Source organism: Doryrhamphus excisus, linkage group LG3 (genome assembly GCF_037039965.1).
Source record: "Doryrhamphus excisus strain RoL-2023G ecotype Guam linkage group LG3, RoL_Dexc_Guam_v1.1, whole genome shotgun sequence".
Taxonomy (NCBI): domain Eukaryota; kingdom Metazoa; phylum Chordata; class Actinopteri; order Syngnathiformes; family Syngnathidae; genus Doryrhamphus; species Doryrhamphus excisus.
Genome location: NC_136359.1, coordinates 10,944,091 through 10,961,875, shown reverse-complemented (window position 1 = coordinate 10,961,875; position 17,785 = coordinate 10,944,091). Strand labels below are relative to the sequence as shown.

At 42.1% G+C, this 17,785-nt stretch overlaps 2 protein-coding genes across 3 annotated transcripts; both read right to left on the bottom strand.

Annotated features, from left to right (window-relative positions):
• Window positions 1-8,589: 8,589 nt before the first annotated feature.
• On the bottom strand, window positions 8,590-11,109 carry pcna (proliferating cell nuclear antigen). 2 transcript variants are annotated; one of them, XM_058070589.2, is made up of 6 exons: window positions 10,989-11,109; window positions 10,602-10,851; window positions 9,670-9,767; window positions 9,332-9,594; window positions 9,056-9,179; window positions 8,590-8,981 (listed from the first exon to the last, which is right to left on the bottom strand). In XM_058070589.2, the coding sequence occupies exons 2-6, from the start codon at window positions 10,820-10,822 to the stop codon at window positions 8,905-8,907; spliced, it is 783 nt and encodes a 260-aa protein (XP_057926572.1). In that variant the 5' UTR covers window positions 10,823-10,851; window positions 10,989-11,109; the 3' UTR covers window positions 8,590-8,904. The 2 variants fall into 2 exon arrangements, with proteins under 2 accessions (XP_057926572.1, XP_078645766.1); XM_078789640.1 differs by having other exon boundaries at window positions 10,602-11,020.
• A 576-nt stretch (window positions 11,110-11,685) lies between these two features.
• Window positions 11,686-17,751, bottom strand: LOC131128159 (putative aminopeptidase W07G4.4). Its single transcript, XM_058070756.2, has 16 exons — window positions 17,635-17,751; window positions 17,092-17,133; window positions 16,908-16,998; window positions 16,562-16,710; window positions 16,378-16,486; window positions 15,919-16,046; window positions 15,746-15,845; window positions 15,588-15,663; window positions 15,430-15,515; window positions 14,055-14,159; window positions 13,901-13,976; window positions 13,705-13,823; window positions 12,566-12,649; window positions 12,441-12,498; window positions 12,187-12,368; window positions 11,686-12,107 (listed from the first exon to the last, which is right to left on the bottom strand). Exons 1-16 carry the CDS (start codon window positions 17,643-17,645, stop codon window positions 11,943-11,945), a joined length of 1,581 nt encoding a protein of 526 aa, XP_057926739.2. The 5' UTR covers window positions 17,646-17,751; the 3' UTR covers window positions 11,686-11,942.
• Window positions 17,752-17,785: the final 34 nt, after the last annotated feature.

Sequence of the window (17,785 nt, the reverse complement as noted above, 5' to 3'; positions counted from 1 at the left end):
TTTTGTTCTCCCTCACTAAATTCAGAAAGAAGAAATGACTCCTCTATAAAAGGGTTGTTCAGTCTCCTTTTAAGTGTACTTCAAAGACCTGTGACGACTATAATGTACCAATTTGTGTTGAGATTAAAGTGGATACTCAGCGGTGTTTAATAGCACATTTTGTAGCAGTCCTTGAAGGCAGCACCTTTTATTTTTCTTTATCCGTCCTATTCTCTGTGATCACTGCAGCCAATTTCAACATGCCATGGAGTGTGTGTGTGTGTGTGTGTGTGTACTGATTACAGTATGTGATTTCCATGGGAGCGATTGGTACAAAATGCAATTAAAGCTCCGCTGGAGGTTTGGAGGGGTAAAATTCATTTAGGCGACCTTCCCTGAGATGCAAAGTAGTAATCATGGGGTCAAGCATCCTCACGCTGATTGAATAATGAACAACCAAGATATGTAAATACCCTGCAGGATCAATGTGGAAATGCCATCTGTGGAAATTAAAGGCCGTCCTGTTTCTGCATCAGCCTGCAGCTTGAACGCATCGACACACCATTTTCATTCATTTCGAGTTTCATTTTTGTAGGCAAATGAACACAGAGAGGTTGGGAGTGATCACGCAACCATACTAAAGTACAGAAATTAACAATGTTTTTTTGTTTAATGTTTTTTTAATTTATGCCGCTCCCGCACAGCTCATCTATCCCGTTCCCTTCAGAAATTTGCCATTGAAAGTGTGTAATATGATGTTTGTTTACGTTCATAGACGATCTCATAGACCTCATGCAACGTAGCGGCATAACTCATACTCTCACACCAGTATCTGCACAGAGATAGTAGCAATAAATATCTGTAAATATATTCATTCATTCATTTTCTACCGCTTATTCTCACGCGGGTCGCGGGGGTGCTGGAGCCTATCCCAGCTGTCTTTGGGCGAGAGGCGGGGTACACCCTGGACTGGTCGCCAGCCAATCACAGGGCACATATAGACAAACAACCATTCACACTCACATTCATACCTATGGACAATTTGGAGTCACCAATTAACCTAGCATGTTTTTGGAATGTGGGAGGAAACCGGAGTATCCGGGGAAAACCCATGCATGCACGGGGAGAACATGCAAACTCCACACAGAGATGACCCGGGGTGTAATTGAACTCGGGTCTCCCTGCTGTGAGGCCTGCCAGCTAACCACTTTGACCACCGTGCAGCCTTTGGTAAATATGTACAGTATAGATAATTAGAATGTGCATCATATTGCCGTTTTACATTCACCAAAAGTCCTGACTGGCTGGTAATTTGTTGCAGTCAAGACAATGCATGATATGATGTTGCAGACTAACAGAATACAGCTGACATTGTGGTCAAACTAATGGAAAGTCCAGCTGGGTTACATTGTGCTGCACAGTCAAGATCGTGCATTATATACTGCTTGCATACAGAAAAAAATGAAAAACTGGAGCCAAAAATTGTGCACCAAAAATGTGTTTCTTGCACGAGAGGCACAAACAGGTGATGATGTAACTCTACAAATGTTTGGTGCCTTTTTATGCCAGAAAAAAAAAAAACAGGGTGGCAGAAGTGCATTTTATAAGAACTCGGCTTGCATTTCTTTCATTAAAATACGGGCAACCAGGAAGTGAAAAGCATCTTGCTGTGTTGCGTGAAGAAGGTTAAGAAGGGTAATGAAGAAGGGCAATTTTAATGCATGCACACGCGTGTGCACACACAGCTCTGTTTGCAAATATGAAAATTGTTAATAGTTAATGATGCTATATTTGTCAAAAATATATATTTTTATGTATAACTGCGTTTATGCTAGCCTATGTCAAAATACCATCAACTTTCTTGGTGATATGAGTTGTGTTACATATGATTGCAAATTGATTTGAGTTTTTAAGTAGAGGCAATGCTGATGAAATAAGCATTTTGTTGTCTGAACTTTACACTGAAATAGTAACGCACATGCATGATATGCTGCCTGAGGTCCAACACCACTCTGTTAAACTCATGCCAGTACTTCATATTTCCCTTTTGCAAGACAATGTATCACTTTGTCGTGACCGCTGCAAGTTTAAACTCTTTCAATGTGCTTATCTTTGAAAGTCTTCTCTTTTTTTTTGTCTACACGCTTGTCCTTTTGTGTCTCTTATCTCCATCTGTGTCTCTCTTGACTTCCTCTTTATCTTTGCCTCAGTGACTTTGTCTAAAACATGCACGCTCCTTTTCTCAAAAGAATGGAAACAGAAAAAACACACATTCTGGTTGAGTGACCCACATTGCTGGTTTTATAACTTAAGAATTCAATCCATCCCATGCAAACACTATAAAACTACAAAGAGTCAACACAAAGGAACACGTGGCGACTCCTGAGTGAATCATATGGGACATCTTGCATTGTAATTGGAGTGAATCACATTCATCACACACATCATATTGTACAGTATTACATGGTAATTACAGTGGATTTTGTAATTGGAGTGCTCGGTAGCATAATTGAAGTGAATCATATCGCATCAGACTGTACCGCCTTGTCGCTGGAGTGAATCGTATCGTATTTTACCGTATCACACTGTAATTGGAGTGAATCTTATTGTACTCTGAGTGGATGGTATTGTAGTAAAACTGGAGTAAAGGGTATCACATTGTAATTGTAGGATATTGTATCCTATCATACTGTATCTCATTGTAATTGCAATGACTCGTATGGACCGTATCACATTCCAATAATATTGCATCAAAACTGGAGTGAATGGTGAAGAACTCTGTAGCATCATAATTGGAGTAATTGCATGAATCGTACGGTATCGGTATTGGAATGAGTGAAATTGAACTGCATTACAATTGGAGTGAATGGTTATTGCATCATACTGGTCCAGGATGTGTTCCGCCTCTTGCTTGAAGACAACTGGGATAGGCTCCAACATACCTGTCACCCGAGTGACGGTACAAATGGTACAGAAAATGGATGGATGGAGGATATGGTATCGCATTGTATTATCTATTTCTGTATGTGATTATATACATTGTTAACAGTGGTGTAGCACTGCACTGCATCATCGTCATACCTGTTTCTAATATTTTGGGGACATTAGGAGTGCTATTTATTAGTATTATAACAACTATACTGCATGTTTTTTTTTCCATTGTGGTGCAGATTAGCCACATCTCCTTTTCTCCACTGTAAACAAACACAACACGGCCACTCCTGTCGGTTAAAAACATGTCTTTGACTTTGTGTGTGTGTGTGTGTGTGTGTGAGGATGAAAGGATGGTAAAAGACGGCCTGCTTCCTGCTGAGCGTCAGAGTGGAGATTCCCCCCCAAGAAAGAAGCTCGCAGCTGGGATGATTCTCCTTTTGCTGCCACCTCTGGAAGATAGAGCTGCCCGTGCACTTAAGGTGCATGTACAAAAACACACACACACACACATGTAGCAGCTTGAGAATAATCCCCCCCTCCGAGAAAGAAGGATTTTATGTTTCTATGGAGAAGATTGTCTATTTTTAGGAGTGATATAAATAGATCTTTGTGTGGCTCCAAGGCATGCATTCATATGTCTGGATACGCCCAAGCAGCTTTTACTGTCTTTATTCCCTCTTCAGGTGGCCTTCTACATAAGGGCATGCATCCCTCTCCAAAAAGCCAATACTCCCAATTATACACACAAGTGATCAGCGGGTCTTTAGGAAATGGACACATGGGAGGGAAAGAGACATGGGTGAGTTATTGTGGAATATAGAAGCAGGGTGGTAGGGGGAGCAAGGGGGGGGGACCAACTTAGTAGCCTTGGAAACAGTTGCTACGTAGCAAAATGTGGCTTCCCTGGACACAGAGGGGACAGTTGCAGTCAGTGGACATAACATTAGGGACCCTGCACAATGTTTTTCTAATGCACACACACACACACACCCAATCCCACTTTGGCACTAAATTTGGAGGTACGGGTTTTTACTCAATTTAATAACAAACTTAACATTTATTATTGTGGTTGTGTTTATTTGTGCACATTTTGAGTCCAGTTTCTTGTCCAGGCTTAACTGCATGAAGAACCGGATGAAGAAGCCTATTTCTTTCTTTACATATCTTTGGCAAAACACTGCATACTTATACTAATATTATAAAATAAGTAATGACAATTAAAGTATGAAATGATTTTAAAAAGGACTTAATATGCTTTTTATTCTTTTTTTTACCCATAAATGTACTTAGAATGTTGTATTCTCGTGTTAAAGGACGCCAAAGTTTCATATAATGAGGTTTTGCGCATTTGGAAGTGAGCCCTGAAAGAAGTTTGGGATGACTCAAAACGCTTGGTTTGAAAAGGCGTGGTAAAACAGTTCCTTTGTGATGTCACAGAGGTTATATGATGATATGGTTCATAGTTAGGAAACACTTTGGAAGTGTGACCAATCACAGCGGAGTGGGCATGCCCGGAGGCGGGCCATGGGTGGAATTAATTAAAACAGACCGTTTTGGCAGGAAGCACAAATCAAAGGAAATATATCTGGAATAGGTGCAGATTCTGGAATATCTAAAAAGTTTTCTGTGCGGGTTATTGTGTGTAGCTGCTCTATAGGAGATTGGGTTTTCACAAACCCAAACATTAATTATTTTTTAATTGCTGTATTGGTCTATAAAAAAAATTACATTGGAACCTCAGTTAACATCTGCACTGGTTACATTGTTTTTCGGTTAGCATCCAAAATTTATGCTAGAATTTGCCTTGGTTTGCGTTTGACCGCCTGGTTAGCGTAAAATAAGTTGCGCGTAACAAACTGTTGTATTTGTGCTTTTGTGTTTTTTTCTGCAATGAGAGCTTCTACTGTCCATGGGTGGAGTGCCACCGCTGGTCAGGGGGGCGAGGTCCTGCCCCAAGTGAAGGAGTTTCAGTACCTCGGGGTCTTGTTTATGAGTGAGGGAAGGAAGGGACTCGTGAATGACAGGAGGAGTGGTGGCGTGTCTGCAGTGATGTGGACTCTGCATCAGTCCGTTGTGGTGAAAGGCAAAGTCCTCAGTTTACTGGTGGACCTTTGTCCTACGTCTGGTCAGAATGCCTCCTGGACTCCTCCCTGGGGAGGTGTTCAGGACACGTCTGACCAGTCGGAGGCCTTGGGGAAGACTATGTCTCTCAACTGACCTGGGAATGCTTCAGTCTCCACATGGAACAGTTGGATGGTGTAGCCAGGGGGAGCGAAGTCTGGCCTTTTCTGGTTAGGTTGCTGCCCCGGCGACCTGACCTCGGATAAGTAGAAGATAAATAGATGGATAGATAGAAAGCTTCTTCTCTGGAGCTCAACATCTTGTAGGTTCCTTGTAAATTGAGGAATTAACGAAGCTTGGGGTTGGACACAAGAAGCAAGCAGAGGCATACACTGTGTCGTTACTTAATTTTTTGCATAATTTTCTCCATGTAAAACTACAATTATTGTCAATAAAATGTGTCTGGAACAGATCAATTGGATTTACATTGTTTTCTATGGGAAAACTTTCCTTGGTTAGAGTCCATTTTGGTTTGAGTTACACTTTCTGTAACAAATGAATGACCCTGGTCTCACTTTACAATAAGACACACAAAGATACAATATGTGATTGGCTAGTGACCAGTCCAAGGTGTACCCCGCCTCTTGCACAAAGACAGCCGGGATAGGCTCCAGCACCCCTGCGACCCTAATGAGGATAAGCAGTAGAAAATGAATGAATGAAAGATACAGTAGTATCTCAATGTATTCTTGTTATTATGCATAAGGTACTGAAGTCACACACTAAAAATAAATATGTGCCAATATGCCACTACACAACAATGCAATACAACAATCTGATGCACTTAACACCATAAAGGAAGATAAACTATTGATTGGTAGTCCCTAATGTGCCATTTAGGCGTGATGCTGTAGGCCTCCATCCTCCTCTTTTCTGTGCTGTGCGAAAGAAAACGGGGACAAAGGACATGTCATTATTATGCTAATCCCAGCAGGGATGACTTTGACATGGGGAGTCACAAATTCATGGGGGTTCGCTGTGAAGCATGCTGGGTAATACCAAAGGGCTGGTGATGATTGTTGTTACAGTGGTACAAGGGAATCCCTCCATTTCGATACCTGAAATATTATAATCGCATGTGTGTGTGTGTGTGTGTGATGTTCCCATGTGTCATGTGACTTGCTGCCTTTGAGCATCAATAATCCATGCAGCCTCCTCCTCCTCTCATGGAGCTGTGTGGGCTTATGTAAGACAGTGTCACAGGTTTACACAGTGGCGATGGAGTCACCCAGACCCACACATCATGGCGATGTTACAAAACAGGCTGATGAGCTTGTTCCTAATGCAACCCTGGATACCGAACGTGAACACGCTTCTCTTGAAATACTGTTCAACGTGGTACAATTTTCCAATGTGAAAAAACTGGAAAAATATGTACTATATATCATAAATATCTGAATCCCAACCAGCGGCATATCATGCACTGTTTTGCCTGCAAAGTGCACAAATTACAAATCAATTACATTGTAATTCTGAATATTTGTACCACTATTGGGTTGCATTTTTAAGTTTCAAATTTTCACAGACAGCATATCATGCATTATCTGGATCAACACAATTTCTAAAAAAAAAACAACCTAAAAAGTTAAAATCATCATGGGGTGTGACACCTGGCACTTGAGATCAGATGGGCATCTGATGGATTAGCACCACCAGCGGCATATCATGCACTGACTTGCCTGCAAAGTGCATAAATTACAAATCTATTATATTGCAATTCTGAATATTTGTACCGCTATTGGGTTGCATTTCACAGTTTCAAATTTTCACAGACAGCATATCATGCATTGTCTGGATCAACCCCATTTCCAAAAAAAAAAAAAAAAAGCTAAAAAGTAAAAATCATCATGGTGTGTGACACCTGGCACTTGAGATCAGATGAGCATCCAATGGATTAACACCATCAGCAGCATATCATGCACTGTCTTCGGTGAGCACATTTTTTGTAATCGGTTCGCATATTTGTACAAATGTTGGGGTCCAATGAACAAAAAAGCTTTTTTTTGTGACAAGGTACATTAAGTTACAATGCAAAAATGGGGCAGTTTGGAGTTGAAGCCAAATTCTGGGGAAAAGAATGCTTCAAAACAAACAAACAAAAAAAGCAGAATATGGCAGTGCAGCATTAGTCCGCATATCATTTTGAGGGAGGGCAGAGAACTTATCTGGCTTACAGCCATGCCCATGTAAGGAAGGCTGCACATCTGTGACATCACAAAGGAACAGTTTTGCAACACCCTGTGAAAAGGAGCGTTTTGATCCATAGCAAACTTCTTTCAGGGCTCACTTCCTAATGTGCAAGCCTCATGATCCGAAACTTTGGCGTGGTTTAACGGGAGAATACGATATTCTAACTACATTTATAGGTCAGAAAAGTGGAAAAATATTAATAACAAAATAATGTTACTGAAGTTAAATATTTATAATTCCCATTATTTGACAGAACCATGAAAGACATCTCAGTCTGGGTAAGACTATGTGCCGCCATACCAAGTGGGTTTAAAATGAGGCTGTGCTGTAACCTTTTTCCTTTTGCTTCCATCAAGTAATTACAGTTAACCCCAAGGTCAGTTGTTAATTAAACAGGAAGGTTTTATCAGTTATCATCAGTACTTGCTGTCCCTCAGAGGAAGACATGCTTGTCTCCCCTTATCATCATGCGACTCACTCAGGACGTCCTGTTAGGGGAAAAACCAAGAGAAGTCAACAGTTCAGCTCAATATAGGGCATTTGGTGTTAACTGGAGAATATTCAAAATAAAAAAAACAGCCATCAGGCGCATCTACTCCAAATAAAGCCAACCCGAAATAACCCATCGCTTTTCCCATCCTCCTGCAGGCTCATTACAGTTGAGCCATTTCATCAGATGAGTTTTCATATTGCAGTGAAGGATTACTCTGGCAGACAGTCCTAATCTCATGCACTCTGCTTTTACTCACTTTTGTTTTTTTCCCCCCTACCGGGAAGATTTATCACCTGGAAATGAAAAAAAGTAATGAAATGATGTAAACATAACTCAAGAAAACTCCCCATTTCCATGCCAACGCTCAACTAGCGGCTCACCTCCAGTCACCAGTTTACTGTATGTTCAAGTTAGTGCAGAGCCAATGACAGCAATGTAGCGTGAGTGCCAACCAGATTAAGGCTTTGCAAATAGATTAAAACTATCTGACTAAATGCGTACAAATTAGCTGGCAGCAGGCAGATTTACTGCTTGATCGCTTCATTCTGGCGCTAAATGAAAAGAAAAAATCCTGGCTGTTTGTTTCCTGGCTTAAAAAAAAAAAAAGCAAAACCCCCAACTTGTTGGTGAACCGAGCAGCAGACATCTAGGAATAGTGAAACAGCGCCATCTGGTGGACAGTCAGTAACAATACAGGAGTGCCTCCATGCTTTGGAGGCAAAAAAAACTTTCTACAGCGCCAACATAAAATATTGTATATTTTTCGTAAAGGTTGGTCTGATACATTTCATTTGATGATGCATTGTGATTGTTTTAGAGTAATGCCAGCCATTACAATTCAATATCAGAGTTTCATAGGAATGTAACCAAAGTGCAAACAGGTTGATTATTTATTTGGAATGGAGTCATCGGATACAAATACGACTGGGGGACTGACAATGAGAAACCACAAAGTATTTACAAATCTACAAATTTAACTGCAGGTGTGAATGCGGCAGGCAGGGCACCAACCCAGAGAGAGGGTGGGGGTGGGGACTTAAAAAAAAAGTGCTGACGTTCCAACAATGGGGCATGTTTGGACCACTCCCGTCTTCCAAGAATGAAGCATTCGGGCCAGCCTCACCAAAGCCCCCCCCCCTCGTCCCGCTTCTCTAATTCGTCTCCCTTTTTGCTGGCTTTCATACAACTTAGGACGCCTCCTCGTCGATCTTGGGTGCCAGGTAGTATTTGACATGGCCCATGTCGGCAATCTTGTACTCCACCACTAAAGAAGATCACATGTCCGGTATTTATAGTCAAAGCTAAACAGTAGAGGAGATGGTGATGCTAAATACTTACCAAGAGGGATGTCAGCTGACATGCTAAGAGTGACCGTCTTTGACAGCGGCGTGGCCTTGGTGAAGAAGTTCAGGTAGTTGAGGGCGAAGACCAGCTGAACAGGCTCGTTCATCTCAATAGTGACCTGAGAAAAATGGATTGAAATACGGAAGAAAAACTTTTAAACCTGGAACGCCGTACAACCGCCATTTTTATGCTTCTTCAGTTTTAAAGTCGTTAAAAGGGACATGGTAACGATGGCACTTTTCACAAATCAAAGACGCTTCATCAACTCACTGCCTCCTCCTCTTTGTCTACATTGCTGGTCTGGGACAGCTTGATGTTTCCTGTCCCCAGCTCTCCAGTGGCGGAGAACTTCACCCCGTCCTTGGCGCAGGAGATCATGACGGCGTCGCCGATCTGAGAGAGGTCACGGCAGATGCGGGCAAATTCCCCTGAAGGCATCTTCACCACACAGCTGTACTCCTGCTCTGGAATTCCCAACTGCTCTACATCGAGGTCCATCAACTTCATCTCATAGTCGGACACCTTCTCCTGGTCTGTGAGGCACCACAGAAAAAAATTAAAGAAAAATAAATCAAGTCCAGCTAATTCTATGAATAAAAAAAACTTACTGATAGTCTCAAAGACAAGTGCAAGTGTGTCAGCATTGTCTTCAGCTCTGAGCGTGATGATATCTTCATTTCCTGCACACTTCAAGATCTTGGACATACTGGAAAAAAAAAACAGAAAAAGTAAACACTTCCAACGGTGTTTAAACATTTAAAGTGAGCAACATTGTTCCATCAATTATGTGCAAAATAGGGGCTAAATGTCTTATTTCATTGGTGGATTAAAGTCTTCGAGCTTTGTACGTTGTCCAATATGCCATCGAGAAGTGACGTAGTGTGACCGGAAGCTAAAGTTCCCGGTTTAACTATTCCCGCCAAGTCAAATGAAAACTATAAAGCGGACTGTTATAACGTCTTTAACACATAAGCACACTAATTGACATTTATTTACGTCGCTTAATTACCCAATTATTCGATCCGACGCAACGAAACATGCAAATACCAAGTGACGTCAACTGACGCACTACCGGAAGTTTAAATTCCCGGGTTTAACAACAGTTCCCGCCAAGCCACCCCATCTGAAATTGGCGCTCAAATGACGTCTACACGAAAGGACAACGAAAATGGACCAGATTCTTTAGCAAAGCGTTGCCTTACCAATGCGTCGTGCTTACGTGGAATATATTGAGCGCCAAACGGTAGATTTAAACATAGGGTCTGCTGAAGGGACATGCCCGGGCAACTCCGCCATGATGGCCGCCTTCTCTTCGCCATTACTCTGACACAACAGGCTTTCTCAAGTGGCTAAAGCAAGCACGTCACGATAAAACTCTTCAAAAGAAAGTGGCCTACAAATGGTACTTTAAAGACTGTACCCAAGGTTAGCCTACTATGTCAACCTAGCTAAGATGAAGCACAAAAAGGCCGCTCTGCTAGCGAGTAGTATTTATTGTAAACTAGCACCGATTTACAAATGTTTCTTTTGAGGGTCTAACCTGCTTAGATTGACTCCCATGGCGAGGTTTCTGTCGCAGCGGTATGAGTCGAAGCCGTCGCTACGGAGGGTGAGCTGCACCAGGGATACGTGAGAGGAGTCCATGCTTTGCAGAGAGATACCCGACGAACTGACATCCCAGCAGGCCTCTGTGATCAGATCCTTCAGAGCTTCCAGCACCTTCTTCAGGATGGATCCCTGGACCAGGCGAGCCTCAAACATGGTTGCTGTTGACTTAATGGAAGGCTAGGCTACGAACAAAATAGTCGGCTGGGCGAAAGAGTTACTTCCTGGAAGTAAAAGGGCCGACGTTTAGAGTTAAGACAGTGAATGAAAATACTTAAAAATGAAAGCCTTTGTGCGGCGTAAGCCCTAAAATGAGACGTACCTCAAGTTATGAATAGGTAAGGTTTGAGCAGAGTCCGCGCGCCACTGGCACATTATAATGACTCGGCGTCCCTACGTCATTTCCACATCCGACATGGGCCCCGCCTTTTCACATCAGCACCGGTCACACACGACGGCCATTTTAGAGAGGTCCGCCTTGCATTACTACTGACAGCTACTAGCAAATAGAATCAATAGTCACTGTTAGGTACTTAATGAAACCGACTTCACTAGTGGCAGTACAGTAAAAGTACCTAACCATCACATTACAATGTTTTTCTGTTTGATAATGTTAAACTACTCATATGTGTAATTACTGCCACCGGGAAAACAAGACTAGTAATTATATAGACGACGTTTTCACCTTTGCAAACTTTACATACCCACCATTAACATATAAGTTATATTTACATTTAAAAGCAAATAATTAGTTAAATTGCGCATTTTTCAGTTTGGTCTATTAGCCTCCCAAATGATGTCTAACCCGACGGCCATTTTGGAGAGGTCCACCTGGCACCAAAACAAAAACGGCTATCACAATAAATGTAACCAGTACTCGTGAAATACTGACCATTACGTTGTTTTAAGTTAAATTAAATATATGCCAAGTAAGCACTTAAACATGTCAAATGTTTAGGTTTAATAAAACCTACTTCACTGGTGTACAGTAAAAGTACTCATCTGCAATACTGTATTTTTCTCCGTTTGATAGTGTGGAACTATTCATAATATAATGTACAATTGCTGCATTCAATACAACATTTTCAACTCTGCAAATTAAGCCTACCGGCAGTTATATTAAAGTTCTAAACAAATATTTATTTATTGGTCAATATTAAAGTATTATGAAAGTAATGGAAAAACAATGGAGAGATGCTATTTATTAACCAATGACAAATGTTGTTGATGGAGTGTCATAGAACCACACATTGAGAATAATGGTATTCTTAACACTTCAGGCCACTTCACACTCCAAAGATTCTGCCGAGAGCTCAGACAGGATGTAATTGGTTGCCATGGCAAGGATGGGCGCCCCTGTTGGTACACCAGGGAAGGGACCGCTGGAGCCGGCGATGTCGACGTGGGAATATGGCAGAGGAGTCTCAGAATCCACACCGTGCTGATGTGCAATCACAGGAAGGGAGTCAGTCACAGATCTGCAATGCATATTGTGAGTTATGACCACCCCTCCTGATAACCTTGTGCAGGCCTGATGCCATGATGAGGAAGGCAGCCGGGGTCTGATGTCCTCGAGGGGTCGCTGAAGATGGCAAGTTGTTGCACTGGAGGATGTCCTCATATTCTGATTTACCCTTGTGGAACTCGTAGTCTTCCCTCCGGATGGTGGACACTTCGAACACGTCACCCAGAGCTTCACCAGCTGCATGACGAGAGACGGACACAAGTTAATCTGTCCGAATGAGCTCAAAATGTCTCATTTTTTTTGTCTTACCTTTTTGCCAGCGAGCAGCATTTCCAGTGCGGTGGGCAGGTCCATTATCCATGATAATCTACAGGAAGATCCAAAGCTTAAACACAATGTCACTGGTATTTGAAACACGGAAAAGTTGCACTCACAGAGTAGTTAGGTCCCATGGCTCTGATGGCATGGCCGGTCAGTGTTGCAATCGTAAACAACTCGGGGGAAGTCTCACGTACTGCCTGTAGAGTGACCAAAAAGCAAAAATGTAGGAGCAACAATGGCGATGATGTACGAATTAGTCAAGATACTCATTCATTTTCTACCGCTTTTTCCTCACGACCATTCACACTCACATTCATACCTATGGACAATTTGGAGTCACCAATTAACCTAGCATGTTTTTGGAATGTGGGTGGAAACCGGAGTACCCGGAGAAAACCCACGCATGCACGGGGAGAACATGCAAACTCCACACAGAGATGGCCGAAAGTGGAATTGAACCCTGGTCTCCTAGCTGTGACGTCTGAGCGCCAACCACTCTAGTCAAGATACTGAACAACAAATTTAGTAAAAGTGGAGATCCACTATTTGTGTTTATCCATCTGTTTGCTAGTTAGCAGGATACTTCCAAGTAACTTTAAGAGATCTTAGGGACATTTTAGCTGTGTTGAATGGACATTGGTTAAATTTGCCGGATTATATTTTTATTATTTCTTTTTCAAAATTGCCATCTCTGTTCCTACATGGCCCTTAAATGAGAACACTACAGGAAAAAAAGTGTTTTTTACACCACATTTATCTTGACATACACAACTTATTAGAGTTATTCTAGTGGTAAGGTTTCAATTTGGACTACACAAGGTCTTCATTTATGAACAAATATAGGTCCTATGACTCATTGCAAATCCTTTTTAGTGCAAGTTGGAACTTAAAGTACCTCAGTTATAGCTAGATTAACAACTAAATCGCTCCCATTGTACACAGGACACATTAAGGTTTAAATACAACATTAAATGCAATTAATTAAAAAGATTCTAACGATGTTACCAATATACATTTCATAGAAGCAGATCCTATCACATGTTCAAGGAGTCTTTATCCAGATTACATGGTAGCCATGAGTTAGTCAAGGCCTGCTTGTACCAGATGGCATTACATTTTACCTTTCAAAGCATGCAGCTAAATTCTACACAGTACTGTTTTCTGCATGGGTGACTTACTCCTGAACAATACCGCTAACTAACAAATGGCTAACAAAATACTTGGGGAAGATAAATAAGCGTCAACATCGAACCTGCTCCTTCAGCTCACAAAGCAGGTCCACCATCACCATGCGTCCCTCGGCATCTGTGTTTCCCACTCGGACTCTGCGGCCGGCGCGCGAAACCACAAGCTCATCTGCCACGTAGCAGTCTGTAAGAAACACAAATTGTGAGCAATATGCTAAAAAGCACTTTTTAAGCACCTCCATTGAAGTGTACATCACTGACCTGCACCCACACTGTTGCGCACCATGGCCATGGAGCCAACAACCTTCAGGTTTTTTGGTTTCAGCTTAGCCAAAATCTAAAATGGGAAAATTGGCATTAGTAGGAATGGCCTGCTTGTCACCTTGTGAAGAAGTAGAAGAAGCCGGCAGATGACCTGGAAGAAGCCAGCGACGGCCGCAGCTCCACACTTGTCTCTGTGCATGCCAGCCATGACACCACCAGCCTTGATGTCCGCTCCACCTGTGTCGTAGGTGATGCCCTGTCGACAGCATCATCATCATCATTATTATTGTGCACATGTAACAGCTGGCAATAACAGAGACAATGTCCTCATGTATTAAAGATTTTAGCGGTTCATTTGCATTAAAACGCTGTTTTATACCAGGCACTGTGAGTTGGACGGAGCCTTCACCACTTCACAAAAAATAATTTTTTGGTGTTTTATTCAGAATGTAACTGTCATGTTTCATGCTGCCTTTTATTAACTACATTGTAAACAGTTTGCAAGCTGTTTTATCCTTTTTTTCTTTAATGCGCACAGTTTGAGTTGCCTTCCTTATTTGAACCCGGAATAAACGTTGCTTTTGTATGATATCAGTGGGCCCTGTATCGCTCTTTAAGTGGAATTCTGTTTTAGCTGCTGCATTGTTTATCTTTATCTTATCTTATCTTTTCCTATATACATACAGTCAAACCTTGGTTTTTGTACGCTCCAGTTTTGGTATGTTTTGATTTTTTGTCTGAAATGTTAGCAAAAAGTTTGTCTCAGTTTTTATACAAGTAACCAAATTTGGTACCCTATGTGTTGCTGACTTACTGTTAGTGCATTTAATTGTGTGACTGCTAAAATTTAAATAAATAATTCTAAATACATACTTGTCTGGAATGTACCTTCTGGAATGAATTAATGACAATTTCAGTGAGATAATTCAATATGAGACTTTAAGCCTTACACCCGTACATCATTACTAACAAACTAGACCACAATACTAGATAAGGAACTAAACACAGACATAGTCATCATACATTCAAAGCTCAAGAACGTGCTGTTGGAGAACTGATGATATTACACGTCACTGTCATCTGTTCTAAGTCACGTGTATGAATGTTCGAGAATGCTCTGTTGGGAAGATAAGTGTAGTATGTAGTATGAACAATAAGTAAATTAATGTACAATAAACTAGTAACCACCACTCTCTATCATCGACAAGCTATGTCTGAGCGCAGTTAGTATTTTATATTCCACAACACTGCTGAATTTCTGAAAATAAAATGAGGTTAGGTTTTTTGACAGACAAGCAGGCGTGGTTTATTGGACTAAATGAATGTCCGGCGTGTTGTGTCTGAATTGCTCGGTGAAACCATATTTGCAATTTGGGTCAATCATTTTGTATAAGTCCAAAAAGGTCTCATAGTAACACCTTATAGTGCTTTGGCATGCCTTCGATAGTGTCCTCATGCAGACAATAGATTTAAATACAAGACTAACAAATATAGACATAGGAAGTTTGTATATAAAGTCCTTTCACCTTGCCCACCAGCATGAGGGTCTTCTCAACAGGTCCCTCGCCACAGTACTGCAGCTTGATGACTCTGGCCTGGTGACGAGGTACGCCTGCATTGAGGAGGAAAATGCAGTATGAGCAAGCACACTAATAAGGTTGGTAACAACAAGGTGTACTCTTACTGCTGGCACAGCGGTTGACAGCAGCCAAGCAGGGGTACTCCTTCTCAAGGTGATTCAGGTCACTTATTACTTCTACCTGAAATGTAGAATACGGAGTTGCACTTTATATGCAGGGAAAACCACTATTGTGTTGATGAGGATGTTTCTGTTTTTTTTACCTGAACAGGGCTGTCTTTAAACAGTTCCGTCACATACTCGGCCACACGCGGAGAAGCCATACGCTCTGGATCGGAGCCACCGATATCACGACATGCCAGCCTAAGAGAGAAGATGCACGTGGAGAGAGGGAACACCACCAGCAGGGAGTGAGGTGACATTTTCTCTGACTTACCTTCCACTTTCCAGAGCATTAGCCAAATCCACCAGCCTTTGTCCCTGGCCCTCCTGAGCCACCCAGAGGCCCAGCACACACACCTTGTTGATGGACGACTTTATGTTTGCCTCCCTCACTTCCAGAGGCTTTTGGAAGACATGCACAGTTATTAAGACTCAGTACCTCCCAAAACTGAGCACACCCCTCACATTGCAGCAATTGTAATGACAGCATGAGTACTGGCGGCAAATGGAGAGCTGCGGTTCATTGAGGAAAATATGAATTTCAACCCTGCAACAACAGAACGGGCCCAAACACCTTCAAGATGACATACTGAAGGTGATGCAGTGGCCAAATCTATACTGCTTTCCAAGCTGTACACTGACTTCTCTAACTTTCATTTCTATACTATTGTCTGTGGAAAAGATACTAATGGTAGCTAAAATGAATACATAGTATAGTATACTACTGTCTCACCATATAGAGTGCATGAAGAGCTCCCAGTGCAGCTACCAGTGTGCTATTCTTGTAGTCTTTGTGGGGCGGACACACCAGTAGGGGGCGCTGCATGCCAGCTTTCAGGGCCCTGATAAGGACACTCGGGTTAAGACATTCAAAACACGACAGAACTTCCTAAAGTGTGAAAGCAAACAAAACTAACCTCTTGATGGCGTTCACTGCTGCGTCGCTGAAACACCTCACATCATCGTAGTCGCGGTTCACGGGGCCGGTGGCAGAAAACACCAACCGGTTGCCAGGGAGATCTGGGACCTTCAGGAGCACCACCTCATCCCCCAGCCCACTGTCCACCTGTTGAGTGATGAATCAATGAGAATGTATCCATTGTTGGTTATTTGGGTCTTGATGCAACTGGAGCAAAATGGGGTGCACTACTTGGCTGAAACCAGCAGAGGCACTGTTGAGTCAGTTTCAACTAGCTTGCTGTTGAAAGAGGAAAAACCGCTGGCTTCTCTGTTGAACCTGACTGTTAAGGATTGTATGCTTACTGTGTTGTAGTCCTGCAGAGGAGCTTTCAGGCACTCAAGTTCAGAGGGCAAGTCGTCATAGTTCTGGGTCACCAAGACGATACCATCAAAACTATGAAAGAAAAATGCAGTAATCAGCAAATTTGTCTGGGCAGGATACACATGCATGAAAAAGAGGATGTGTGGCATCTCTCCTGGTACTTACTTCTGGTTCTTGAGATCAGTGGTCCACTCGATGGGCTGCATGCTTTATACACAAATACAAAAAACACTTTAGAATCACACTAACAGTGTTAACAGACAGACAGTTAACAGCATGTGATCAGCAAATGGCAGGCAACAGTGCCAATGAGTGGAAGGACCTTTGACCATTCCTTTATCTCTCAACCACCAGCACGTCTTCTTGTGCATTTCGTAAAGTTAGGATCAAACGTCATAGAGAACAATGACAGCCATTTAGACCTGATATAAAATGTTGCTGGTAAACCCAATAAAGCAGTGTACACAGCAAGTTATGCTGACTGTGCTTAAATGTTCGCACATAATGTTACCTCATGTAACAACTTGTTAAAAGAATGCCTGAAACAAACCATACCATACCAAATCATTTGGTCATATATAATTGACGCGATGATGAAACACAATATGCAACGCAAATAAATCAGGCACGAGCCGAAGTAATTCAAACTATTTGTTATTTTTGAATTAACCGACACCAAGACGAGAAGAAATAAAAGGTACTGATCACCTGGTGCACATTTTGGTCTTCCTCCCTGGTGGTCCAAGAAGCGAAAGAAATTGTTGATAACCGGTAGCAAGGGGGCTAACCGCCGGCCACGTGACCTACTAGAAAGGAACCGGCGTTGCCTTCACATGATTTCGGAAACGCGTAATTTCCC